Source organism: Myxine glutinosa, chromosome 2 (assembly GCF_964187855.1).
Source record: "Myxine glutinosa chromosome 2, kmMyxGlut1.1, whole genome shotgun sequence".
NCBI classification, from domain to species: domain Eukaryota; kingdom Metazoa; phylum Chordata; class Myxini; order Myxiniformes; family Myxinidae; genus Myxine; species Myxine glutinosa.
Window position 1 is genome coordinate 95051460 of NC_136262.1, and position 27529 is coordinate 95078988.

The 27529-nt window shown below is 45.1% G+C and overlaps 1 protein-coding gene across 1 annotated transcript; it reads right to left on the reverse strand.

The window, feature by feature from the left end:
• SLC39A13 (solute carrier family 39 member 13) lies at positions 1–27529 on the reverse strand. The gene is made up of 10 exons (XM_068107738.2): positions 27418–27529; positions 22925–23246; positions 19985–20077; positions 19278–19468; positions 6618–6698; positions 3012–3101; positions 2770–2820; positions 645–777; positions 405–504; positions 1–206 (listed from the first exon to the last, which is right to left on the reverse strand). The coding sequence occupies exons 2-10, from the start codon at positions 23211–23213 to the stop codon at positions 131–133; spliced, it is 1104 nt and encodes a 367-aa protein (XP_067963839.2). The 5' UTR covers positions 23214–23246; positions 27418–27529; the 3' UTR covers positions 1–130.

Here is a 27529-nt window from a genome sequence, read left to right on the forward strand (position 1 = left end):
TGAATAACAAGTGCTTCTTTCTTTTTAACTTGAAATGGGATTTCAACCTTGGTTACACTTTTATCACAATGATCTAATGGAGGTTGGGAAGTCAGCTTGGGGAGTGGAGGAATTGTAAACGTGTGAAGCATCAGTCCACCAGCAGAGAAATGACAGCGATGACTGTTACACCGCCAAGCAAAAAGGAGATCTGTAGGACCACAGACCTGTGGGAAAAGCAATTGAATGTCTCATAAATTTCGTACACATTTAAAATACAAGTATCGAGGCTCGTGGAAGAGCAGAAAGACAGGGAATGGATGATTGACTAGACAAAGGGAACAAATGTGGAGGAATTGTTGAAGGGTGAATACATGGCATCTCAGTAGGTGGAGTAAGGCGTAGTCCCACATCCAGCAGCTCACCTTGGTTGGTTATTTGTAAGTAGGTCAGGAAGCACGTTGACGAGAGCAATGTACAGGAAGCTTCCAGCCGTAAAGGGTAGAGTCCAAGCTATGTTGTTACCTACAAATGCGAGAGCTAAATCATTACATGGAAACTATTTTAATTTAAACTAAAAGGGCATAAACAGTGAGGTAAGACATGGACTGCAAATGTTTTGAGCTGTACATGAACTGGCATGACTGATGGAAAGTCTTTATTACCTGCATGTGATGGAGAGTGACATACGAGTAGGAAGAGTGCTCCGGCAACACCGCTGCCCGCCGTCACTGCCTGCAACCAGGCTGCTTGCCAACGGTCAAAGCCAGCACGAAGCAGGATGGAAAAGTCTCCAAACTGGGATTGAGAAATAGATTTCTGCATTGGCATTTATACAGGTGATGTTTTCATGTAATTTTTTTCTGCTTGTCAGTTATCCATGTGTTAAAAAAAAAAAAATTGGAAAAAAAAAATCGCCCTCGCAAAACTTTTTTCTGTAGTTGTTTTGATTGTGGCATCTGCAGCCATGACTGGTGCCCCAAATGAAACATGGTTAAACTGGAACAGCACCCAAACACCGAATTTTCATTTATGCACTCCCTTGGAGGTGACTTAGTAGCATGCATGCAAAGTTTCAGGGTGCTAGGTTTCATGGTTTTGGAGTTATGGTTGGCACACACGTGCACACACACATACACACACACACACACACACACACACACACACACACACACACACACACACACACACACACACACACACACACACACACACACACACACACACACACACACTATTATAGATTGAAGTACCTCTTCATATAATGCCTCAGCCAATGTTATATATGCAAATGATTGACAAAAGACCAGTTCTGTTTGATTTAGAGATAATCAAATGCCATTTTATAACAAAAACCCTCCTGCAAAAATGCTATTTTAATTTCATATCGTCACCCTCATAACAAAAGTGCCTGTCATTTTTTGCAGTTTGGAGAAAAAGGCAAAAAAAACTGCTGCAATTCTACATCAATGAGTATTTATTAACTATTTATTGTACATTTTTTATTATATTTATTTTATTTTAGTTATTATATATTTTTATTAGTCCCCTACCGGTGTACACCAGAGGGGACTATAGGTTTGCACGCCGTCCCTCAGTCCGTCAGTCCGTCAGTCCGTCAGTCTGTCACGCAAAGAACAGTTTTCTGGACTTTTTTTCTAAACTCTTAATGCTAATGATTTCCAACTTGGTACATGGTTTCCTCATCATAAGTTACAGATCAAGTCCGAACTTCACGACGTTTCGATCATTTTTGACAAAGTTATGGCACTTTGTTTATTCTAGAGTTCTCAAGCCGCACCGCGCGCCCTCAGCCTCGTCTCGCGAACGTCAAAAGCGCGACACCGCGTACTTTCGGGAGGGGCGGAGCCAAGCCGAGCAACATATATATATACACATCGATCATTGATCGTGAACCGGAAAATATAATAAATTACTGATATTTAGCGACTCGAAAGGTTCTTTATCAACAACTTATTTTGTCGTGCTTCTGCTGACCTGTCCACAAGGTGTATAAATCGAAGTCCCGAGTGCGAAGCACAGGTGAGCCCGTCCTGAGGTAATTAGCGATTGGGAACGATTCAGAACCTGTGGGTAAATAACCCTTTGGTAATTTCCCCAACAGTTTTCCGGACGACAGACTGCCGGTCGGGGACATGTATTGCAGCGAAATACTCAGAATGCTTGTTTATATTATTTTGAGAGGGTGAAAAAATTGCCTAAGTCACTGAAAAATTGCTTAAGTCAAGAACAAATCTGTCTAAGTCACACCGCGGACTTAGGCAGATTAACATAAAGTGGTTCAGGAAGTTATACAATGACTTGGGCATTTTTACAGGTGTCACAAATGATAAAAGAAGTGAGTAAGGCAGAAAATCTCAAAATGGCCAAAAAATGACAGGCACTTTTGTTATGAGGGTGACGATATGCAGTTAGAAGAGGAGTACATTCACACTGGCAAACTAAGAAATGAACTAAAACGGCACTCGGTAGAGCACATACCTCCCCCAGGCTGAACAGTTTACGTTTCGACTCATAGGCCGGATCTGCATCCGGACCTTAACCAAAATCTAACCGGCTTGTTCTCGTTACCAACCCAACTTATCCACCAAGTTTTGGCAGAATCCATCCACAACTTTTTGAAATATCACACTAGATATCATTCTTGGCCCTATCTCTCAATTGTGAAGAATCACTTAAAAAATAAAGAAACACTCTAATCCAGATCTTCATCAAAATCAGATATGCATAAATAACATAAATAATAAATGAAAGGCATCATTATCTCACCTCATGTGGAATCTCATGCAATAAAATTGCAAATGTGGTCAGGAATCCAACCTGCAACAATAACTCAGAGTTGAAGTCATACTTTTATTGATGCAAACTTCTTAACTTCCTGCGATTCAAAAGGAGGCCAACACTTATTTGATATTCTAATGAAGGAGTTCACCTCTATAGATTGCCAACTCGCAGTAGTTGTTTTGAAGTTTCAGGACTGAGTCTGGCATATTAAGACTCAAGTTTCTTACCTTGAAGCTAACGGAAAAACTCCCAGCAACAGCAAGTCCATGTGTGAAGTTGTCGATGGAGTTTGCCAACAAGTTAAGGTAGCCACTCATCTGCACACATAAACATGAGAAAGATAGAAAATGAATAAATTAAATCCTTCATTTCCCATTTCAAGCACTTGAAGAACCTCAACATTTATTGTTTTACCTGTTATTACAATATACAGGTAGTGGACAAAAAATGGAAACGCCAATGTAAAGTCACTTAATAGGGCGTTGGGCAACGACCTGCAGCCAGTATGGCCTGTATGCGCCGTGGCATAGAGTCCACCAGCGTCTGGAATTCTGCAGAAGGGATGTGGCACCATTCTTCCATCAGAAAGTCAATCAACTCACACCTGTTTGATGGAGGTGGAAAACGCTCTCAGGTGTTGTTCCAGAATATCTCATAAATGCTCGATTGGATTCAGATCTGGTGACTGAGTAGGCCATGACATATGGATAACATCAATATCGTGCTCATCAAACCATTGAGCGACAATGGATGTCGGGTTGAAATTTGCAGTCAATTGATCTGCAGTTGCTCTCCTGCTTTGCCTTGCACTTCAAATTAATGGACGGATATCACGATCCTGGAGTATGCACTTCCGCTCACTGTTGCCCTGTGCTGATGATGTCTTTCCCTCTGAGTTCCATGCAGACAACACTTTAGACATCATTGCTCGTGAAAAATCAGCAAGTTGAGTCTCTGTCACTGAAGCTCTGCCAAATGTGCACCAACAAAAACCACTCTTTCAAAACCACGGAGGTCTCCTCTTGCAGCTATGTTAGCCATAATTATAGGCAATCAGGCCTGTGCTGCATTATTAGGTTATTTCAGAATATTTCACTGAAATAACCCCCTGAGTGAGTCCCGGTGTCCGACCATCTGTCCATATGTATGTTCACATTTAACTGAAACATCTCACAAACTACCCGACCGATATGGACCAAATTTGGTATACTGCATCAGGACAGTAAGGTCTCATGGGCTTGTACTCCCCATCCAGATGTGCCCCCTATTGAGGGAATGAAAGGGGGATTTTGCCCCCAAATACACGTATTGGTATTTCATTCCAATATCTTCTCAGAAACCCACAACCACATCCAGACCAAACTGGCCATGCGGTATCGTGACCATGCCCTTACCTTAGGTTGTGCTCCCCTTGGGCGTATCTCCACTGGAAAGGGGGCCATGGGCTCCCTCCCCTAATCCCTCATATTCATTAAAACATTTTTCGTCCCCCAATCCCTCACAAACTACAGACTTGGCATTTAATATGGAATTTTTTTTTTTTCTTGACTTGGGTTTACTTTCTTAACTCGGTATATCAATCTGGTGAGTTTCTTTTACACTTTGGTGATTTATTTGTTAAAAGAACCATGTCACTGATTGTCTGTCGCAGCAAGAAGTCAACAACAGGATTATATCACAGGTGGCGTGGCAAAATGTACGGACAGGTGCATTTGACGATTGGCTTCACATTCGGGTATACAAAGGTTGTTGCGTTCTGTATTAGTGGAAAACAACTGCTGCACGTCTCCAAAAGTTATTGCTGCTTCCTCTGGAGATGGTCCGTCAACTCGACAATGCTGTTTGTCATGGAGTGGTGGCTTTAGGAAATTACGGCATGAAAGAGTGTGCTATTGCTCGGCAGTATGGCATCACTCAAGGTCAGGTGTCAAAGATCCTGAGACGAAATGTTCAGAGGGGTGTCTCTACTCCAATACCGAGGCCAGGACGTCCCCGCCGAACCACAAGGAGAGATGATCGCCAGCTGCACCGGTTAGTCCGCAATGGCCATACCAAGTCAGCTAATCGACTTAGGGCTGAGTGGCAGCAACTGACAAATGTGCCTATATCCAGAAGGCTAGTCAACCAACGACTGGTTCAAGCAGACTGTCGTGCCAGGCGTCACCTGAGAAAGCCATGCCTGACCAGACAACACCGCCAGCGCCGATTGCAGTGGGCCAGAGAGCACCGTCAATGGCAGCCAGGACACTGGAATCACGTGATCTTCAGTGACGAGTCTAGATTTCTGGTCTATCGTCAAGATGGCCGCGTCCGAGTGCGCAGACAAGTGCATGAAGCCTACAACAAAGATTGTATAGTGCCAAGAGTCCAAGCTGTAGGTGGTGGGGTGACCGTTTGGGCTGCTTTTCATGCAGGGGGCAAAACTGACCTGGTTGTTCTGAATGGAAACTTGAACCAGTTCAGGTACAGGGCCATTCTGGAAGAAACATTGCTTCCATTTGCTCGTGCAGCCCTTCGAGGAAACTTTATCTTCTAAGATGACAATGCACGGCCTCATCATGCTCGCGTGATCCAACACTTTCTTGCTGACCGTGGTGTAGAGCATATGGAGTGGCCTGCCATGTCCCCGGATATGAATCCGATAAAGAACTTGTGGGCAGAATTAACGCGTCAAATCGACCACTTGGACCAGCAGCCGACCTTTGTGCGTGAATTGCAGCAGGCTATCGTCACTGCATGGCAAGCGATTCCTGTCCAAACCTTGGCAAATCTCGTGAACAGCGTGCCTCAACGTCTACGTGCTCTCCTGAATGCTCATGGGGGTTACACGAAGTACTGAACTGTAATTTTACTGTCCGTAATCCCAGTCGTAATTTAACTTTTGTTTTTTGTTTAAAATTTTTTTGCCTAATGTGCAAAATAAAGAGATACTTCTGGAAAACGTACAGAAGTTTAACACAGTACTGTCCATGAATTGAGTTCGATATCAGTTTACATCACTTTCAAGGATCAATTTATTTGTTTCGAAATGTCAAATGTGGTTTTTGTTTCTTTTTAAGATCACATTAACAAAATCTAGAATAATTTCAACATTATTCCAATGAACTTTTGGTTCTAAGACATCTTGAAAAGTAAGTTCACCCCCACAAAAAAAATATTCCATATTAAATGCCAAGTCTGTACATGACCAATATGGACCAAATTTAGTACGATCCATCAGGACAGTAAGGTCTCGTGGAGTTGTGCTGCAGATCCGCTCCCTTTAAGAGGCTGAAAGGGGGGTTTCACCTCAAATTCAGGTAATGTATTTTAAAATCTTCTCAGAAACCGTGGGGAAATAGGGGTCAGTCCCCCACGGGGGGGCTATTTTTTATACATTACCCTAAACATGCATGCATTTGCTTAACAAATGGGCCACACCTGTGTGGAAGCAATCACTTCAAATATACTTCATGTCCCTCATTTACCCAGGCATTTCCATTTTTTGTCCACGACCTGTATGATAGTCTTACGTACACACATAGAAAAATAAAAAGTTGGTATCGTCTTCAACTATCGTGAGTATCACAGTGGTCGAACTTTCACGTCTGTGTATAAACTTTTGATAAATCGAATCATACACAGATTTTGCAATGTTTGGCAACCAAACCTTCTCAAGCCTGGTGCAACATCATCCCACATATTCAAATAACGAGCGCATTTAATTTGTTTAAAGCATCAGTGACAGAACTAATGAATCGTGGAGAAAACAAAGTACTTTATCATAGACATCTAATCTAATAACATGTACCGTATCGGTATTAAAGTCCGCATTCTGCTAACAATAAACATACCTTGATTGGGCCACTGCTGCCTGACCATGACAGTCCATTCGACATGGTACATGCAGTTCTCACTTCTGCACCCAAGTTATGCTGAAAAATAGTAACAAGTTCATTATTACAACAACCGAGTCCCAAAACAGGTTATCAGCATCTGTACTAAAAAGTTTTCACTCTCTGCAACAACATCTACATCATTGAAACCGGGCGAAGACTGGGTGAACAATTCCATGAATTGACGTGCTCGACGTGTGAAGCGACAGTCGAAATCTCTCAAAGTGGTTTGCTCAACACTTAATTCTTCCTGGACATTGGTTCAGCAACATGGCAATCTCCGGTATCTTTCTCCATTTCAGTACCACGGCTAGTCACAAGCGCATAGAGCAAAGCCTCATCTACAGGATCAGCAAGTTGGCTCCCCATAGGATCGGCAAGCACTTTTCATTCACTTGGACTTCATGTCTCATAACCTTTCAATCCTTTTATTTTGCTTTATCAACCCAAACTCTTCTTTTTCTTTTTCTCGTCCTCTGCTCTCTCTCTCTCTTCTTCACCCCTTCTCCTCTCTCTCCCTTTCCCTTTATCCTTATCTCTCTCCTTTATATATTGTTTATTATAGGTTTTATTTTAATATCGGTGGATGTGCGGAGTATCGTTGAGAGAGAGGAAGACAAATGATGAAGTGCGAAAGATGATGGGAATAGAGCCTGTGATTGATGCTGTGAAGAGGAACAGGTTGAGAAGGTTTGGTCATGTGTTGAGGAAGGATGAAAGTGACTGGTTGAGAAGAATGATGGAAATGAATGTAGAAGGAAGTAGAGGACGGGGAAGACCGAGAAAGACTTCGCTAAAGATGGTGGAAGAAGAAATGCGGGCAAGGGGGTTAACAAGGGGAGATGCAGAAAATAGGGCAAAATGGAGAAGATTGTCATGGGGACCGCAAGGCTAACCCCCGCTCTAGCAGGGAAAATGGCCTTAAAATGCATGTTGTTGTTGTTGTTGTTGTTGTATAGATTTATCTTAAATATGTATCACTTTTTACCATAGCCACCGACGGTGGATGGAGGTTATGTTTTCACCCCTGTCTGTCTGTTTGTGAACAAGATGTCTCAAAATGTTGTGGACGCATTTGGAAGAAACTTGGTGGAGAGGTTGTGTGTTTGACAAGAACTAATCAATTCGATTTTGGTGAAGATCTGAATATGGATTCGATATGAGAATTATTTAATTAACAAGTGATTCTTCACCACTGAGTAAAAAAAAAAAAACACATTTAGAGGCCATTTTTTTTCCCCGCAAAGCGGGGGTTGGCCTTTTTCGGGGACCGTGGTTGTTGTTGTTTTTCGGTCCCCTTTTTGAAGCAATATTTTACGGCCGGATGCCCTTCCTGCCGCCAACCCTTTTTGTCGCCTTTTACGACAAGCAGGGAATTACCAGTGAACTGGTACTCAAAGTGAACTACTTCACCATTGAGTGATAGGGCTAAAACCGATACATAGCACGATATCTCAAAAGGTTATGTATGGATTTGGACTAAACATGGTGGACCGGTTGGGTGTGTGACAAGGAAGAATTTATTTGATTTTGGTGAAGATCTGAATATGGATCGAGAATTATTTAATTTTTCCTGCTGCAATCTATTTTACTTCGATGAAGGATTAATGCCTGAAATGTCAATTTATTCCCCCACGGAGATTAGCATACCTCAGCAGTGCTGTATTTACAATGGCACCTCACCACCATGCCCACAATTAGAAGGGACCCGTAGCGACATATATATATATATATATATATATATATATATATATATACACACACACAGTCGTGGCCAAAAATATTGGCACCCTTGCACTTTTTTCAAATAACTCACAATTTTCTCGAAAAATAAGTTGAAATTGACAAATGTATTTGGTCTCCACAATTCATTATTTCACTGTTAATATTACAGAACCTAATACAGAATTCAGAACTTAATATATCCTTTTAAATAAATAAAAAATTGTATTGACAAAGCTATTGACCCCCTAAACTTAATACTGTATTTGGTAGCACAACCTTTGGACAAAATAACTGCAGTCAAGCACTTCCTATACCCATGAATGAGGTTCCTACACCTCTCTACTGGCAGTTTGGCCCACTCTTCTTGTGCAAATTGCTCCAGTTCTCCCAGATTTGAAGGGTGCCTTCTCCCAACTGCAGTTTTCAGATCTTCCCACAGGTGTTCAATGGGATGTAGATCTGGACTCATTGCTGGCCACTTCAGAACAGTCCTGCGATTTGTCTTGAACCATTCCTGGGTGCTTTTTGAAGTGTGTTTGGGGTCATTGTCCTGCTGGAACACCCATGCCCTTCGACGGAGACCCAGCTTTCTGACAATGGGTTGAACATTGCGCCCCAAAATGCCATGGTAATCTCCTGATTTCATGATGCCATGCACACATTCAAGGCACCCAGTGCCAGAAGCAGCACAGCAACCCCAAAACATCACTGAACCTCCTCCATGTTTGACTGTAGGGAAGGTGTTCTTTTCTTTGAAGGCTTCATTTTGTTTTCTGTAAACATAGAGATGATGTGCTTTAACAAAAATCTCTAATTTGGTCTCATCTGTCTGCAGGACTTTCTCCCAGAAGGATTTTGGCTTGTTCAGGTGTGCTTTGGCAAACTCCAGTCGGGCTTTCTTATGTCTCTCTCTCAGCAGTGGGGTCCTCCTGGGTCTCCTACAATTTGAACCCCCTTTCATTGAGTTGGCGACGGATGGTGCAAGTTGAAACTTTTGTACCATGTGTCTAAAGGTAAGCTTGAATCTCTTTGGCAGTTGATCGAGGTGCTTTCTCCATCATTCAAACAATCCTTCGCTGCAATCTTTGACCAAGTTTTCTCTTTCGGCCACGTCCAAGGACGTTTGCTACAGTGCCATGGACCTTAAACTTCCTGATAACATTGCGTACGGTGGACACAGGAACTCAAGATCTCTGGAGATGGACTTGATGGACTTGTAGCCTTTTTTTTTTTTTTTTTTTTTTTTTTGTATACAAGATCGAGGCTCGTGAAAGAGCGAGCATTAATCACACAGAAAGACAAACAGACACATAAAACAAATAACATCGGGAGCGGTAGACAAGATGGGGAGAGAGGGGGAAGGACACAAACACAACATTTGAGATCAGGGACCGAGAGACATGGAGACATCGAGAGATCTGTGGGAGGGAGAGGGCTTTGGGGGGGAGGCATGTGAAGGGGGTGGGGGGGTGGGAGAGGTATAAACATATGGACACTGCCAGGATTTCCAGGAAAGAAGTTGGAATTTCAAACAAGGTGGATCTGGGGTGAATTAGTGGGGGTAGAAAAGATCAAGGTTATGGATGGGGGAAGATAAGAGATGGTGGTGAACAGCTGTTTTAAAGACCTGGAGGGAGGAGAGGGATTGAAGGGAGTGTGGGAGTTTGTTCCACAGGCGGGAGAAAAGAGGAATGAAAGAGTGAAGGTGAGCAGAGAGCCTAGATTTAGGCAGTTTAACCATCAGAGGGTTGCTGGCAGATCTTGTGCGACCTGTCGGAATATTTGGGGGACAGAGCACAGAGAGAGCTGGGGGAGCAAGGCCGGAGAGGAGTCGTTAGAAGACAGAAAGACCACCTACCTGCCTGCGGTGAGTGAGTGAAAGGCCCTCAGAGAAAGCTTCATCGCGGGAGATTCCAATGATCTTGAGATTGTCCATGCTTGGCTACAATCTTGTGTCTGACCTCAGACAATTCTCTGGTTACACCCGCCACCAAAGGTGGATGGAGGTTATGTTTTCACCCCTGTCTGTTTGTCCGTTTGTTTGTATCTCAAAAACAAACGGTTTGTTTGTATTTGTAACAAAATATCTCAAAGTTGTGGACGGATTTGGACGAAATTTGGCCGAGATGTAGCATATGTGACAAGGACGAAATGATTAGATTTTGGTGAAGATCCCGATTCCTACAATAATTTTTAAAGTGATTCTTCACCATTGGGAGATAGGGCCAAAAACTATACACAGCAGGATATCTCAAAAGGTTTTGGACGGATTTGGACAAAACTTGGTGGCCCGGTTGGGGGTCTGACAAGGACGATTAGATTCGATTTTGGTGAAGATCTGAATATGTATTCATTCGGAATGTGAATTATTTAACTTTTAAGTGATTCTTCACCATTGGGAGATCGGGCCAAAAACGATACATAGCAGGACATCTCAAAAAGTAATGGATGGAATTGGACGAAACTTGGTGGAGAGGTTGTGTGTGTGAAAAGGACTAACCCTAACAACTCGTTTCAATCCTGGTGAAGATCTGAAGGTGGATTCGGCGATAATAAATATTTCTTTTTAAAATAATTCTTCACCATTGAGAGATAGGGTCAAAAGCGATATGTAACATGATATTTTTAAAATGTTATGGACGAGTTATGAATAAACTTGGTGGATGAGTTGGTTAGGTGACGAGAACAAGCCGATTAGATTTTGGTTCAGGTCCGAATCCAGATCCGGCCTATCAGTGGATACAAAACGTAAACTGTTCACCTAGTGCAGATATGCTCTCTACTGAGTGCCGTTCTAGTTACCCTCGCCTGAGGAGATGGTATTGCATTTGAGTCCGATTGTTACTTGGCAAAAAAAAAAATAGATATATATTGATCACTCCAGTTGTGTGTGTGTGTGTGTGTGTGTGTGTGTGTGTGTGTGTGTGTGTGTGTGTGTGTGTGTGTGTGTGTGTGTGTGTGTGTGTGTGTGTGTGTGTGTGTGTGTGTGTGTGTGTGTGTGTGTGTGTGTGTGTGTGTGTGTGTGTGTCCCCGCTCACTTATACTTGCCTACAGGTCACAATTTTACACCGATCTTCATGAAACTTCACCAAATGGTAGAGTTCGTCGTCAGACAAAATCCTATATATTTTAAGGTCGAAAGGTCAACATAGGCCAAAGGTCAACCACTTTTTTTTTCTAATTTCTAAAATCCTCAATTTTCATCCGATTGACTTGAAATGTGAATAGTATTTACATATCGGCGAACTGAATTCAACCACCAACTATTTTTGAGATCAGCTTTGGCCAAAAGGTCAACATAGGCCAAAGGTCAACCACTTTTTTGAATTTCTAAAATCCTCAATTTCATCCGATTGACTTGGAATTTGAATGGGATTTTCATATCAGCTTACTGAATTCAACCACCAACTATTTTTGAGATCAGCATAGGCCAAAAGTTCAACATAGGCCAAAGGTCAACCACTTTTTTCAAATTTCTAAAATCCTCAATTTTCATCCAATTGACTTGAAATTTGAAAAGGATATACACATAGACTAACTGAATTCAGGCACCAACTATTTTTGAGATCAGCATAGGCCAAAGGTCAACGAAAAATTCTAATTTCTAAAATCCTCAATTTGCATCCGATTGACTTGTAATTTGAATGGGATTTTCATATCAGCCAAATTAATTTAACCACCAACTATTTTTGAGATCAGCATAGGCCAAAAGGTCAACATAGGCCAAAGGTCAACCACTTTTTTCCAATTTATAAAATCCTCAATTTTCATCCCATTGATTTTTTTTATTTATTTTTTTTGTATACAAGATCGAGGCTCGTGAAAGAGCGAACATTAATCACACAGAAAGACAAACCGACACATAAAACATATAACATCGGGAGCGGTAGACAAGATGGGGAGAGAGGGGGAAGGACACAAACACAACATTTGAGAGCAGGGACCGAGAGACATGGAGACATCGAGAGATCGAGAGATCTGCGAGAGGGCGAGGGCTTTGGGGGGGGGGGCATGGGAAGGGGGCGGTGGGAGAGGTATAAAACATATGGACACTGCCAGGACTTCCAGGAAAGAAGTTGGAATTTCAAACAAGGTGGATCTGGGGTGAATTAGCGGGGGTAGAAAATATCAAGGTTTTGGATGGGGGAAGATAAGAGATGGTGGTGAACAGCTGTTTTAAAGACCTGGAGGGAGGAGTGGGATTGAAGGGAGTGAGGGAGTTTGTTCCAGAGGCGGGAGAAAAGAGGAATGAAAGAGTGAAGGTGAGCAGAGAGCCGAGATTTCGGCAGTTTAACCATCAGAGGGTTGCTGGCAGATCTTGTGCGACCTGTAGGAATATTTGGGGGACAGAGCACAAAGAGAGCTGGGGGTGCAAGGCCGGAGAGGAGTCGGTAGAAGACAGAAAGACCACCTACCTGCCTGCGGTGAGTGAGTGAAAGGCCCTCAGAGATAGCTTCATCGCGGGAGATTCCAATAATTCTGAAAGCTTTGGTTTCAACAGCGTGAAGCCGAGCTAGGTGTGAGGCAGGAGCACCGGCCCATAGGGGAGAACAGTATTCCATTGAGCTGCGGATGAAAGCCTTGTATGTGGTGAGGAGCTCAGGTGTGCCGAGGAAGGACTTCGCACGACGGAGGATGCCCAGTCGGCGACTGGCTTTGGAGGCCAGCTTGGAAATGTGGTTTTCCCAAGAAAGATCATGGCAGATAGTGAGACCCAAAATCTTGAGCGACAGAACTTCTTGGAGAGGATTGTTGAGAAAGTAGATGGGAGGGTTGTCCAGTCGATCTTTTCGGAGAGACATAGTAAGAGTGTGAGATTTGTCAGGATTGAAAGACATGTTCCACTTGTTTGACCAGTCTGTGATTTTGTCCAGGTCTTCAGAGAGTGAAGAGGCAGCAGACTGCCGATCTGAGGGAAGAGGAATGGAGCGGCAGAGAGTGGAGTCATCAGCAAAGAGATAGAGTGGATTTTCGAGAGAGTCAGAGAGATCATTGATGAAGACCAGAAAAAGCACGGGGCCCAGAACACTGCCTTGGGGAACTCCAGCCTGAACAGGAAGAGGAGATGAGAGAAACCCATTCAGGGCCACACGTTGACGACGACTAGAGAGGAAGTCCGCCAGCCATGCGTAGAGATTTCCATGGATACCAAAGGAGGAGAGTTTGGTGAGCAGAGCGGGGTGCCAGACCGTGTCGAAGGCACGTGATATGTCGAGGGAGACAGCTCTAATTTCCTGTTTGGCATTGAGGACCTCCATCCATTGTTGAGACAGCAGAAGCAGCATGTCCAGAGTAGAGTGACCTGGTCTGAAACCAAATTGATGATCAGAGATCAAGCCATTGGAGAAGAGGAAAGATTTCATATCCGAAGCAATGATGGATTCCATGACTTTGCTGATAATTGGGAGAAGGCTGATTGGTCTGTAGTTGCTAGGATCTGTTTTTGCACCTTTTTTGTGCAAAGCGGTGATGTTGGCTGATTTCCAAGCAGATGGCAGTTGACCTTGAGCAAAAGAGAGGGTGAAGAGAACAGAGAGAGGGTGAGATAGAGCAGCAGAGCAGGATTTTAGGACCCGTGGGCTAATGCCGTCGGGTCAGTTGCAGAATCAGAGTCGAGGGTTGACAGAAACTTTTCCACCTTGGTCAGGAGGAAAGGACACGGAGTCCAGGAGCAGCAGGGTACGACTGGGTATGGTGGGTACAGAGAGGGATGGGTTTGGGACACAAGATTTAGAGGCAAACACAGAGTTGAGGCATCAGCTTTTTCACGTGCGGAGTCAGCTGTGTAGCCGTTTGAGGTAAGGGAGGGGATGGAGGGGGAACAAACACCAGAAACGGATTTGACCAGACGCCACCAGGATTTGGAAGAGGGAGACAGATATGAGAGTTCGGTCTTGAGAACGGAGAGATATTGTTTCCTGGCTCTCCTGAGGGTGGACACACACTTGTTTCGGGCTTTGTGAAAGGAAATGAGATTTCCTTCCGTTGGATTTGCTTTCCAGGAGACGAAGGCAAGTTGTTTCTGGGCAACAGCCTCACCACAAGATTCCGTGTACCATGGACGGGAGGAAGGGTATGACAACTGAAGACGAGATGGGATAAATCTGTGCATGAGAGAGAGCAATTTACTTTGGAAGAATTCCCAGGATGAGTTGATGTCAGAGGTGGTAGAGATGGGAGACCAGTCCAGATGATTGATGGCTGCTTGAAGACCATGCCAGTTGGCCTGAGTGAAATGCCAGACTCGTCGACGCTGAGCAGGCTCCCTGAGGATGGTCAGAGAGATGTCCACTTTAACAAGGACATGATCAGATGATCCGATCGGTGCAGAAGAAGAGCAGCAGACATTTTCAGGGAAGTTAGTCATAACGAAGTCCAGAAGGGAAGATGTTCCGTTGACTGAGATCCGGGTCGGGAAATTGACAGATTGTGTCAGTCCCAGTGAGTCGCAGAAGTCCTTTGCTGAGGAGCCATGGCTGGTGAGAGAGGTACCCACACCCAGCCAACTGGCATGATGACAGTTGAAATCACCACATATGAGGAAGAGAGAGTTGGGATGAGTAGATAGAAGTTGGTCCATATCATCAGACAGCGAGATGTAGATGGAGTCATCACTGTTTGGTGGACGGTACAACACACATATGAACAAGAGGTGGGAGCGAAGGGGAAGCCGTAGCCAGAGGTATTCCTGGGGGTGAGGTGGAGAGAGTGCAGTGCAGGGCGAGTGAGGAAGAGAGTTTTTGATAAAGATAGCAACCCCGCCTCCAGGACGAGGCTCAGGTCTATCATACCGGAGGAGGGAGTAGCCCGGGAGAGATACTATGGAATCAGAGACATCATAAAGGAGGAAAGTTTCTGTTAAGCAGATCACGTCTGGTTTGACAGAAGCAACCTGTATGGAGAGATCAGTTAAGTTTGAACGAAGGCCCCGGATGTTTGAGGTCCATACCGTTAATGAAGAGGAAGGGGGAGCATCAGATACAGAACAGGGGGGAGGAGGGGTAGGGTAAGATGTGGAAGAGGTGGAAGAGGTAGGGAGAGCTGTTGAAGGTGTGTCAGAGATTTCAGAATAGCTCGGAGAAAGGGAAGGATGGGGCGGACAAAAGGTTTGATGGTGATTGGGTGAGCCACAATGAGGTGTTATTTGAGGAGGGGGAAGAGCGAGGCAGAAGGTTGGGGGAGATGGAGGTGAGAGTTTGAAGGGGGAAGAAGCGGGGAGGACGCTTTGAGGAGGGGGAGTGAGAGGGGGGAAATTGAGAAGCAATGAGGGTGGGGAGATTTGAAGGGGAGGGGTGAGGGGGGAGTTTGGGAGGGAAGGGACAAGGGGAGGGATTTGAAAGGGATGGGATATGGGGGAGATTTGGAGGGGAGGGGTGAGGCAGGAGTCTAGGAGGGGAGGGGCGAGGGGGCGTCTTGGCGGGGAGGGGTGAGGGGGTAGTTTAGGAGGGAGGGGGCAAGGGGGGAGATTTGAAAGGGATGGGTGATGGGGAAGATTTGGAGGGGAGGGGTGATGGGGAAGATTTGGAGGGGAGGGGTTATGGGGAAGATTTGGAGGGGAGGGGTGAGATTGGATTTTTGAAAGTGTACGATTTATGGGAAACGAACATTTATTGCAAAATGAGTTTCTTGTGACCTTCGAGTTAAAAATACGTTTAAGGACGCTGGATGGAGGATGGAGTGCAGGAGAGTTTAGGGAATGTAGAAAAAAGGCACTATAGGAGATGGATATTTTTTTTGGGATGAATTGATTTGGTGAGCAAGTCGAAAGCAGCCTTTTAAAGAAGAAGAAGAAAAAGGTGTTATAAAATATGACGGAATACATAACTTGAGGGGAAAGTGTAGACATTGAAGGTTAATGAGTGAAAACTATCTGGGGAAATGGGGGAGAAACACGTGGTCGAAGAACGAACGAACAAGAATGAATAAACGAATGAGAACAGAGAAGGAAATGTTTTTTTTTTTTTGTTTTTTTTTTGAGTTGAGATTTACACAAGGAAGTAGGTAGGCTATGGGTGAAAAGACTGGGAATACAGAGAACGAAAGTTATTGGATCACAAACGACGGACCGCTGAGAGAAAAACAAAGCCTCAAGGTTGTACAGTGCACACTGTACAAGGCCTCAAGACACGACACGAATTAACACGATTTTCAATACAAGTATGAAAGATTTGCACCGAAAAATCTTCGTCGGGACACAATATACGTACAACACCATAAATAAATACAGTTTTAACGAAAATACAAATGGGAACAATCACTTAACTTCGATTTCAAATCGTTCGCGACGCGGCAAAGGCCTTGCTTGCGACACGGCAAACAGACGATCAATTTATGAAAGATAAACACCGAGAAACAACTTGGAATTTGAATCCGATTTTCATATCGACTAACTGAATTCAAACACCAACTCTTTTTGAGATCAGCATAGGCCAAAGGTCAACAAAAATTTCAAATTTCTAAAATCCTCAATTTTCATCCGATTGACTTGAAATTTAAATGGGATTTTCATATCGGCTATCTCAATTCAACCATAAACTATTTTTGAGATCAGCATAGGCCAAAAGGTCAACATAGGCCAAAGGTCAACAACCATTTCAAATTTCTAAAATCCTCAATTTTCATCCCATTGACTTGAAATTTGAATAGGATTTACACATCAGCTAACTGAATTCAACCACCAGATATTTTTGAGATCAACATAGGCCAAAAGGTCAACATAGACCAAAGGTCAACCGCTTTTTTCCAAATTTCTAAAATCCTCAATTTTCATCCGATTGACTTGAAATTTGAAGACGATTTGCATATTAATCATCTGCAATTTAAACTTGTAAATATTACAAATAAAACTTTTCTACAGCTGTGTGCTGTGTTAAACCATATATCTATGTAGATCTTCTGTCTTTTGCAATGGTTCCCCAAATGGGGGCCCACAAAACTCTAATACGGCCCCTGTATCTCAGTCTAAGTTTTGTTGATTTCATTTCGTAGTCTCAATATTTAAATTAAGGGGAGAAATTTTAGGGGGATTGCAATCCAATTTAGTGAAATAACCACCAAAGTCAATAAATAAATAACATTACTAACTATAAAGCAATTTCACCAAAACATAAATCTTATTATAATAGAGCAATTGATTGAGCAATTTTGGTGTTGGCTTAGCGGTTAAGGTGCCGGCTTGGGATCCTAGGATCCTGGGTTTGAATCCCGGTCGATCGCTAAATTAACGCCAGGGGGGTTGACTCAGCCTGTCATCCTTCCGAGGTCGGCAAATTGAGTACCAGCTTGCTGGGATGAATGATCCCGGTGTGTACCCCGATTTAGAATAGGTACACCGTATCCCTGCGCATCGAAAGAGGCGAATAAGGGTTGGTGCCAGGAAGGGCATCCGGCCGTAAAAACATTGCCTCAAACAGGGAACCATGATTGTCATGGGGCCCGCAAGGCTAACCCCTGCTCTAGCGGGGAAAATGGCCTTAAAACGATCATTCATTCATTCATTCAAACGTATATGGTTATGTCGCTATGTATGTTTATATGTGACGAAAACGTCTTCTTCTTCTTCTTCAAATAAAATTACCACCCTCTTATTTAACCCTCTTAATTGCGATAAGACTGCTGAAACCCCACAGACCTTTGACGACCCTTTAATCCCCCCAAGACCCTGAAGACCACCAAGACCCCTGAAGACCCAAAATATCCAGAAGACCCCAAAGACCCAAAACACCCCCAAAGACCCAAAACACCCCCAAAGACCCAAAATACCCTTCAAGGCCCTAAGGCTAAAAAATACCCTGAATACCCAAAAACCCAAAAGACCCCAAAGACCCAAAACACCCCGAAGACCCAAAACACCCCAAAGACCCAAAACACCCCGAAGACCCAAAACACCCCGAAGACCCAAAACACCCCGAAGACCAAAAACACCCAAAAGAAACAAAACACCCTGAAGACCAAAAACACCCCAAAGACCCGAAACACCCCGAAGACTCAAAACACCCAAAACACCCAAAAGATCCCGAAGACCCAAAGACCCTTAAAGACCAAGAGGAACCAAAAGACACCAAAGACCCTTAAGACCCAAAAGCCTCTGAAGACACCAAAGGCCCAAAAGTCCCTGAAGACCCAAAACACCTCAAAGACCCAAAATACCTTTAAAGGCCCAGAGGATCCAAAAGACCCTGAAGACCCAAAACACTATGAAGACCCAAAAGACACCGAAATGGTCAAAGATGCCTACCCCTCTGAAACGACATGTGGTGAGGCGCGCAGAGCGCGCCGAGTCACGCTAGTAACTTTAATAAAACAACTGAGTAGCCGTCTCCACTGAGAAATGTAATTACCTCCGCCACCAAAGGTGGATGGAGGTTAAGTTTTCACCTGTCTGTTTGTCTGTTTGTCCGTTTGTTTGTGAACAAAATATCTCAAAAAGTTGTGGACAGATTCGGAAGAAATTTGGCAAAGATGTAGCGTATGACACAAGGACTAAATGATTAGCTTTTGGTGAAGATCCGGATTCGGATCCAGCTACTCGAATTTTTAAGTGATTCTTCACCATTGGGAGATAGGGCCAAAAACGATACATAGCAGGATATCTCAAAGGGCCAAAAACGATATATAGCAAGATATCTCAAAAAGTTATGGATGGATTTGGACGAAACGTGTTGGACAGATTGGGTGTCTGACAAGGAAGAATCGATTCAATTTTGGTGAAGATCTGGATCCGGATCCAGCCAGTATAATTTTTTAAGTGATTCTTCACCATTGAGTGATATGGCCAACCAGGTGGAGGTTCTCGTTTACCATGTATTTAACAAGTTAGATCAAATATCCTTTTCGAATCAGTTATCAAACCGGTGCGTTAGCAGGTGAGTCGGCTGGCATTTCTGCCACTACCTTGGATGTATATTTTTGAACAGGAGAGCAAAGGTCCCCTGTTGGTGTGCTCTTGGTTATGCCAGCATGCCGTTTTGACTTCCGCTGCCTCTTCTGTTGTGGTTGTTGATCGGGAAACGCTTTTTCCAAAATGAAAAAAATGATGAGACCCGCAATGACCCAGAGGCCCACATTCACACAGCTTTGATGGCCTGATGGATAGAGCATGGACGGACAGGTTAGGCCAAAACCAAAAACATCTCAAGATAACCATTGGTCATATTTTTAGAAACCAATTCAACAAATGATAATGAAAATTGATATATGTGGGAAAATTACATGCCCAGACCAGGAATCGAACCCAGGTCCTCTGGAAAACCGTACCAGTGCTTCACTATGCCCCCAGTGGTGTTTATAACAGAGGACATGGACTCATCCCCCCATTGGAGGAAGACTCTCTCGTGTTCAGGCCGTTGGTGCTCCTATGGTTGGCAGCGAGTGCCCCGGAAGCATTGACGGAAAGAGAGTGGCAATCATATGTGTGGGAAAATTGCATGCTTAGTGAGGGTAGCCCAGATAGCTCAGATGGCAGAGCACTGGCACGGTTTTCCAGAGGACCTAGGTTATATTCCTGGTCTGGGCATGTAATTTTCCCACATATATCAATTTACATTATTTAATCCTGTTCATTAATCGAAATGCTAATGTAGTTTTTATACAAGGCTTACATGCTAAGTGGTTGTTCCAGGCTTCGGGGAGGAGGTGGAGGAACACATCTCCCAGTAAACCACCAACTGCAAAGCTGAGCAATCCAGGCTGACCTGGTGACGAGACAGCACACAATACAAACCATTCATGTGTTACTCCAGTAGAGACTACATCATTTCAAAAAGTATCTGAATCTGGCAGTATTTGTTTGAATGGTGATGATCCAAATTGCTTTCTTCTTATTCCGTATGCAGCACATGACTGTAAGTAGCATCATTGGCTGAGAGAACTTGGAACTTGGTCAGTGTCAGCCATAGCTCGCTGACTCTTCGCGAAGGACACTGTAGGATCTTTAACGTCCATCAACTAATGCTGGCATACATGATGCCCAGTTTAACATCATTCCGAGGGAAAACACACACCATGATGCCTCGCCCTGCCTGCGAGACAAGAGGGTCACAGTCTTGTAGCTGGGCTGAGATTCGCACCCAGGTGAGATGGCTCGCACGCGAGTGTGCATACATCCAGGCCATCCTGCCAGCCCAATTGCAATCCGCAAGGAAGTTGGGGGTACTCATGGCATCACCCCTCAATATAAAATACCTCTTGGCCATCCTGCCAGCCCAATTGCAATCCGCAAGGAAGTTGGGGGTACTCATGGCATCACCCCTCAATATAAAATACCTCTTGGCCATCCTGCCAGCCCAATTGCAATCCGCAAGGAAGTTGGGGGTACTCATGGCATCACCCCTCAATATAAAATACCTCTTGGCCATCCTGCCAGCCCAATTGCAATCCGCAAGGAAGTTGGGGGTACTCATGGCATCACCCCTCAATATAAAATACCTCTTGGCCATCCTGCCAGCCCAATTGCAATCCTCAAGGAAGTTGGGGGTACTCATGGCATCACACCTCAATATAAAATACCTCTTGGCCATCCTGCCAGCCCAATTGCAATCCTCAAGGAAGTTGGGGGTACTCATGGCATCACACCTCAATATAAAAGTGTAATCTGCCATCTTTCTAATATACCTGCAATTGTACCATCTCTACCTCCAGATATATATTTAACTTGTTTCGGGCAACGTAGGTGGCATTGCCTTTAGGCAGAATTTTAATGAGTGAAGTTCAAAATAAACACTGGTACTACCTATATGAGGTGTCAAGGTACATACTGCATGCCCCTCGTGACTGTATATATATATATATATACATGGTAGATTGGGGCTCATTGTTGATCATATCAGCAGTGCCGTTTCTTATTTGAACCGAGACATTGTATTGCAGTTACAACTAGAATGGCACTCGATAGAGCGCATACCTCCACAAGGCTGAACAGTTTACGTTTTGTATCCCACTGATAGTCCGGATCTGGATCCAGACCTGAACCAAAATCTGATCGGCTTGTTGTCGTCAAAGCAACTCATCCCCCAAGTTTTGTCATAACTCGTCCACAACTTTTTGATATATCATGCTATATATTGTTTTGGCCCCATCTCTTAATAGTGAAGAAAATTCTAGTATCCGGATCTTCACCAAAATCTAATCATTTTGTCCGTGTCACACACCCAACCTGTCCATCAAATTTCGTCCGAATCCGTCCACAACGTTTTTTGAGATATCCTGCACACAAAGAAGCAGACAGGGGTGAAAACATAACCTCCATCCATCGCAGAGGGTGAATTGTTTTGTAGTGTCGGTAAAAATTGTGAATTTCACAATCGAGGAGCAAAGTTCTGTGGTGACGTTTCTGGTAGAACTTTGTTGCGTAACCGTTTCTTCCTGACATTAAACTACCTGGCCTTATGTCTTTGCTCTGTCTTCTTTTCCACCTCTGGAGTAGCTTCAACAAGTCAATCCATCATTATCTATCAGATTCAAATTTGCTTTGTGATCTTCCAGTATTTTAAATCTTCCATGATATTTCTCAGCTCCCTGATTTTGCTGGAATAAATTCCTTAACAGCATTAAGCACACTATTGCAAAACAGCTGATTAGAATGTCCAAGATATTTCGCTTCAAAATGCAAATGCTTTATCTATAATAATAAAAGGTCTCATTTTAGGAAATTCAGCCAATTGTTGAATTTGATCACCTGATTTCATGCAGATCTATAACAGGATAAATCTCTTGTGGAGTTATTACCTCCACCACCAAAGGGGGATGGAGGTTATGTTTTCACCCCCGTCTGTCCGTCTGTCCGTTTGTTTGTGAACAAAATATTTCAAAAAGTTGTGGACGGAATCGGATGAAATTTGGTAGCGAAGTAGCGCATGTGACAAGGAGGAAATGATTCGATTTTGGTGAAGATCCGGATCTGGATCCGGCTAGTAGAATTTTTAAGTGATTCTTCACAATTGAGTGATATGGCCAAAAACGAGGGGTAGATCAGGGTATGAAAGACTGGACTTATGGTGATTCCTGTGATTGATTTTGATTAAATGTGATTCTGTATTGTGATTTTCTGGTCTACTTTGAGATACAAAACGTAAGCCGTTCACCAGGTGGAGGTATGCTCTCTACTGAGTGCCGCTCTAGTTCATATGACTGTTGTTGTTTGCATTTCAGATCGAGCAAAGCAGATTGGCAGTGGCAAACCTGGGCTGCCAAGATGGACTAGAGGTATGCACTCTTGCCTCTGAGCTGTCTAGCCTGGGTTCAAATCTTGGCCCAGCTATAAATTGCCATCCTGGTATCTCACAGACAGGGTGATTCATCAATGTGTGTGGACGTTAAACTGGGCTTCCTGTCCGCCGACATTCGTTGGTGGACGTTAAAGATCCCACAGTGTCATTCACAAACTAGGCGAGTTATCGCCGGCACCCCGGCCCGATTCCTAACCTACGATTCGTAACCTACAGCTCCAGCTAGGGTGAATTGCATCAGCAATGATGCAACCAGCAGGCACAGGCTGTATATATAATGAATGAAGTGCAAACTCGAAATTATCTAAAACTTACCACTCAACAATAGACCACCATGACCCTCTGCAGTCACCATGAGAAGGGGCAGTATCCCAGATAGACCAACTGCGCAGGCTCCTCCGATTGACCAGAGCCACAGGTGCAATCCCACAGGTGGAACTTGCCAATCACACACCTCCACTTGCTGCTCATCCACAACGCTTGACAATCCGCGTGTTGCTTGGTAGTGGCACGAAGCTGGCGATTTATGCTCGGCATTGCTCGTAGAGTGAGGGGAGCCCAAGGCAATGAAGGTTGCCACAAGAAGCAGCCAATGAGCGGGCATGGCAGTGTGGTGCGAGATGACTGGTTACATGACCTGCAGGGATTCAAAAACAAAATTTGGAACAAGTTGTTTGTTTATTTCTAACAGTGATTCGAGGCTCATGAAGGAGCTTGTTCATCGTTGATATCCTCCTGGTTACACATGTCACACTGTCACAGGTGCAGGATAAGGGCATTAGAAGACATTATTTTGCTTTTGCATCAATTACAAGATCATCAGTAGACAGTGAATAAATGAACACAGAATATTGGATTTGAACCTGAGATCCCAGCATCACAAACAATAACAGCTCAGATTGGAACACCCAAGCAGGTGTGCGTTAAACACCTCTGCAAGTCCGACGTCACTCTGACACAGGATACCCGAATGGCTCATTCATCCCAGTCATGCGGTACTCATTTTGCCTACCTCGGAATGATGACGGGCTGAGTCAACCCACCTGGTGTTAATTCAACAGCTGACAGGGGCTTGAATTCAGGACCCTGAGATCTCAAGCCAGCCACCAGCAGGCTTTATACAGTAAACTTGTACGTAAATTTAATGTAAGCGAAGCTAATATAAAATCTACATGTGGTCATGTGATATATGGATATCAACTAGATGTAAGTTAATGTCGATGTTGAGTAAACATTTTCGGTGAATAGATCATCTTATAACCACAAGAGGATACAATACGGGCACAATGAGCCAACTTTTTATTTATTTATTTATTTATAATATGTAGAAGGCTCCAGGCACAGACTATATCGTCCTCATCGAGGCCAGGTCTAAATAAAAGAGCTGCATTGATAGAGAAAAGTAAAGAAGGAGAGAATAGTCTAAGAGTTTTTGAGAAAGCAGAGAATCTGCTTTTTGAAAAGGGGAAGATCATAAGTGTTAGGAAAGACATGTGAAGGTAAAGAGTTCCAGAGTTTGGCAGTGGAGGGGAAGAAACAAACATCATAACGGCCCACCCTTGAGTTGCCAATGGCCACACAATAATCATGAGATGTAGTGGCTTGTCGAGTATTCCGTGGTCTCGCTAATGGCGGAGGTGCACAAGCAGCAAGTTCTTGGGAGCAGAAACCGAAGTAATATCTGTAGAAAAGAGAAAGAGCCAACTTTGCGACCTAATTCGAGTGGGTCAAGTTTTGAGGTCAGATTGGGAGAGTTGATAAGTCGGATTACTTTGGACTCAATTTTGTCCAGTATGAGTGTGGAGCTAGAACCTCCCCAGATGTGAGAGCAGTACTCCAAACAAGGACGAATCAATCCTTTATATTGTAGCGACCCATGGGTCCCCCAAGCAAGACCGGCATCAGAATCTCCTTGCTCCAGCCGGTGACGTCACCGGCGAGGATCCCCGGCGCCAGAGTGGCTGGTCACGTGACCGCCAAAGCGTGCCGCGCGTGCGGGTATAATGAGCTACACCTGTGGATCACGTGACCACCGAAGCACGCCTCGCTTGAGAGGCGTGGCTTTCGGTTTCGGTTTTTGGTTTTGCTATATAAGGCAGCCCGATAAAGGGGCTTTTTAGTGTTACAGTGTTCCCGAGTTGGTTTTACGAATAAACATCTTCTCGGACGAGTTTGTGCCTTGCCATCCTTTTGTCCGTATCATGCTGGAGCCCGGACACCTTCACTGGTGACCCCGAATTTGAACACGCAACCCCGACTGCTCCCGCACGGATGCGGGGGCTGCGAACGGACACGGCAAGCACGCCCTAGCCAGGGAAGCCACCTAAGCTGGTGACGCCGGCTTCTCCCGCACGGCTTCGGGCGCAGTTTCGAACGCGGTTTCGAAATGCCGGAGTTTCGGAAACAACGACGGCCATGACTATGAGGTTCGCGCACCGCGCTCGGCAGCCTCCCCCGAGGCCTGGACCAGCCCCTCGGTTGGCTCGCCCGCTTTTCGCGTGCACCGCTCGAGCCTTCTCGGCACTGCCCCCGCACACTGCAACCTCGGGAGGCCCGCGAGGAGCCTCGGCAGCCTCCCCCGAGGACTTGCCCGGCCCCTCGGCCGCCCCCCGTCCACTGCATCCCCCGAGGCCTTGTCCAGCCCCTCGGTTGGCTCACCCGCTTTTCGCGTGCACCGCTCGAGCCTTCTCGGCACTGCCCCCGCGCACTGCAACCTCGGGAGGCCCGCAAGGAACCTCGGCAGCCTCCCCCGAGGACTTGCCCGGCCCCTCGGTTGGCTCACCCGCTTTTTGCGTGCACCGCTCGAGCCTTCTCGGCACTGCACCCGTGAACTGCAACCTCGGGAGGCCCGCGAGGAACCCCGGCAGCCTCCCCCGAGGACTTGCCCGGCCCCTCGGTCACCCCCCCCCCCGTCCTGCACCCCCCGTCCGACCACCCGCCACCACACCGGACCCCTCCCCCCCCCCCCCCCACGACTGGCCAGGGGTCGTTTCGGTCGGGTCATCCGGACCCCCCTGGACCAAGTCCATTCTGGGGGGGCGTGTGTAGCGACCCATGGGTCCCCCAAGCAAGACCGGCATCAGAATCTCCTTGCTCCAGCCGGTGACGTCACCGGCGGGGATCCCCGGCGCCAGAGTGGCTGGTCACGTGACCGCCAAAGCGTGCCGCGCGTGCGGGTATAATGAGCTACACCTGTGGATCACGTGACCACCGAAGCACGCCTCGCTTGAGAAGCGTGGCTTTCGGTTTCGGTTTCGGTTTTTGGTTTTGCTATATAAGGCAGCCCGATAAACGGGCTTTTTAGTGTTACAGTGTTCCCGAGTTGGTTTTACGAATAAACATCTTCTCGGACGAGTTTGTGCCTTGCCATCCTTTTGTCCGTATCATGCTGGAGCCGGGACACCTTCAATATAGTTGAAGAAAATGTTGAGAGGAGAAGAATCTTCGACACCTGAACAGGACTCTCAGTTTCTTCGAGGCAGATTTAGCTATTTGTGTAATGCGCGGATTCCAGGATAGATTTGAAGTTATGGTAATACCTAGTAGGTTTATTGTATCACATGGTGTAATTGTGGAACTTTCAAAGGAGATTGGAGAGATGAGAGGAGTTTTGGAGAGAGATATGGGAAGAAATTGAGTTTTAGAAGCATTAACCTTAACCTGGTTACATTTGCCCTACTGGGAAATCTTGTCCAAACCCGAATTTAAAGAGGTGGCTGTGATGAAATGAGATGCAGATCGATTGAGGGAAGATGGTGCAGATGGGAAAAACATGGAGGAATGCAACGTTGAGTCATCAACATACGAGTGCATTTGGTTATTTGTAGAAGAAAGGTCATTGATAAAAAGAAGGAAGAGTGTTGGAGACAGAACAGAACCCTGAGGAACACCGCTGTTGATAGGGAAGGAGGGAGATGTTGAGCCATGGACAATTACAGAGATAGAGTGGTCAGAGAGAAAGCTCGATATGAGCGAGCAGAGTGAAGGAGGAAAGCCGAAAGAGGGAAGCTTGGATATCAGACCCCGATGCCAACTGGCCTCTTCAGTCAAAGTTTTCTTTTTAGACCCTTTAATTAATTAATTAATTCGTTTTGCAGCCTGTGACTGGTTGGCTGCATCATTTTCTTGGGGTACGGCTGTGCCCATCTGGTGTTAATTCAGATAGTGCAGTGCCCCCTTACCATTCAGCTGGTACTCATTTTGCCGGCCTCGGAACGACGACAGGCTGAGTCTACCCACCTCGTGTTAATTCAACGGCGTGGCAGGGGCTCGAACTCAAGACCCTAGGATCTTAAGGCAGCCATGTTAACCGTTAAGCCAAAAATAGGCTCGAAGCTCCATCAGGACCCGAAGGTATCTTTCCCACCGGATTAGAAACTTGTACTCACAGCAAGGTCACAATGGCCACTTTGAATGGGGATATCGGGTCTTCCTTTCCGACGCTGTGGTCAAAATACCAACCGAACTGTCAATGGGATTTAAACGTTGCAGTTACGTCATGACGTGCACGGGGTCTCCGACGTGCCACGTTTCCACCGAAAAGAGGATTCCCAACGGCGAAATGGAGGAGTTTATCGAACGTTCACAAACACGCAACGTTGACGTCGAAACATTCCCAAACATCGTCAATGTTTTCCGCGGGTAAACTTGCACATCGATAAACTTTTAAAAAACTTATTTAGGCCTCTGAAGTTATAAACGCCGCCTGCACAGTCTTCCCGAGAATCCATGGATCCCGGAACGTGACCGCACACAAAACCGCTCGGCAGGAAGGATCGACGAGGAGAGGAAGGGATCGTTTCACCTACCCCTGAGAGTTAGTAACCGCAGCAGCCAATTTCCAAATGAGGATGCTTCAATCCCGTTAGGCTTCGATGCGCACACATTCCCAAACTTTGCTTCCTGGACACGGACGCAGAG

What these genes read in the sequence shown, in the direction of transcription:
- SLC39A13 (XM_068107738.2), bottom strand. Translation starts at nt 23,213, where the DNA reads ATGCCCGCTCATTGGCTGCTTCTTGTGGCAACCTTCATTGCCTTGGGC. An exon ending in TGGTGGTCTATTGTTGAGTG is followed by an intron (nt 20,078 to 22,924) that starts GTAAGTTTTAGA and finishes TCTCGTCACCAG; the next exon opens with GTCAGCCTGGATTGCTCAGC. An exon ending in CTTACAAATAACCAACCAAG is followed by an intron (nt 207 to 404) that starts GTGAGCTGCTGG and finishes CTTTTCCCACAG; the next exon opens with GTCTGTGGTCCTACAGATCT.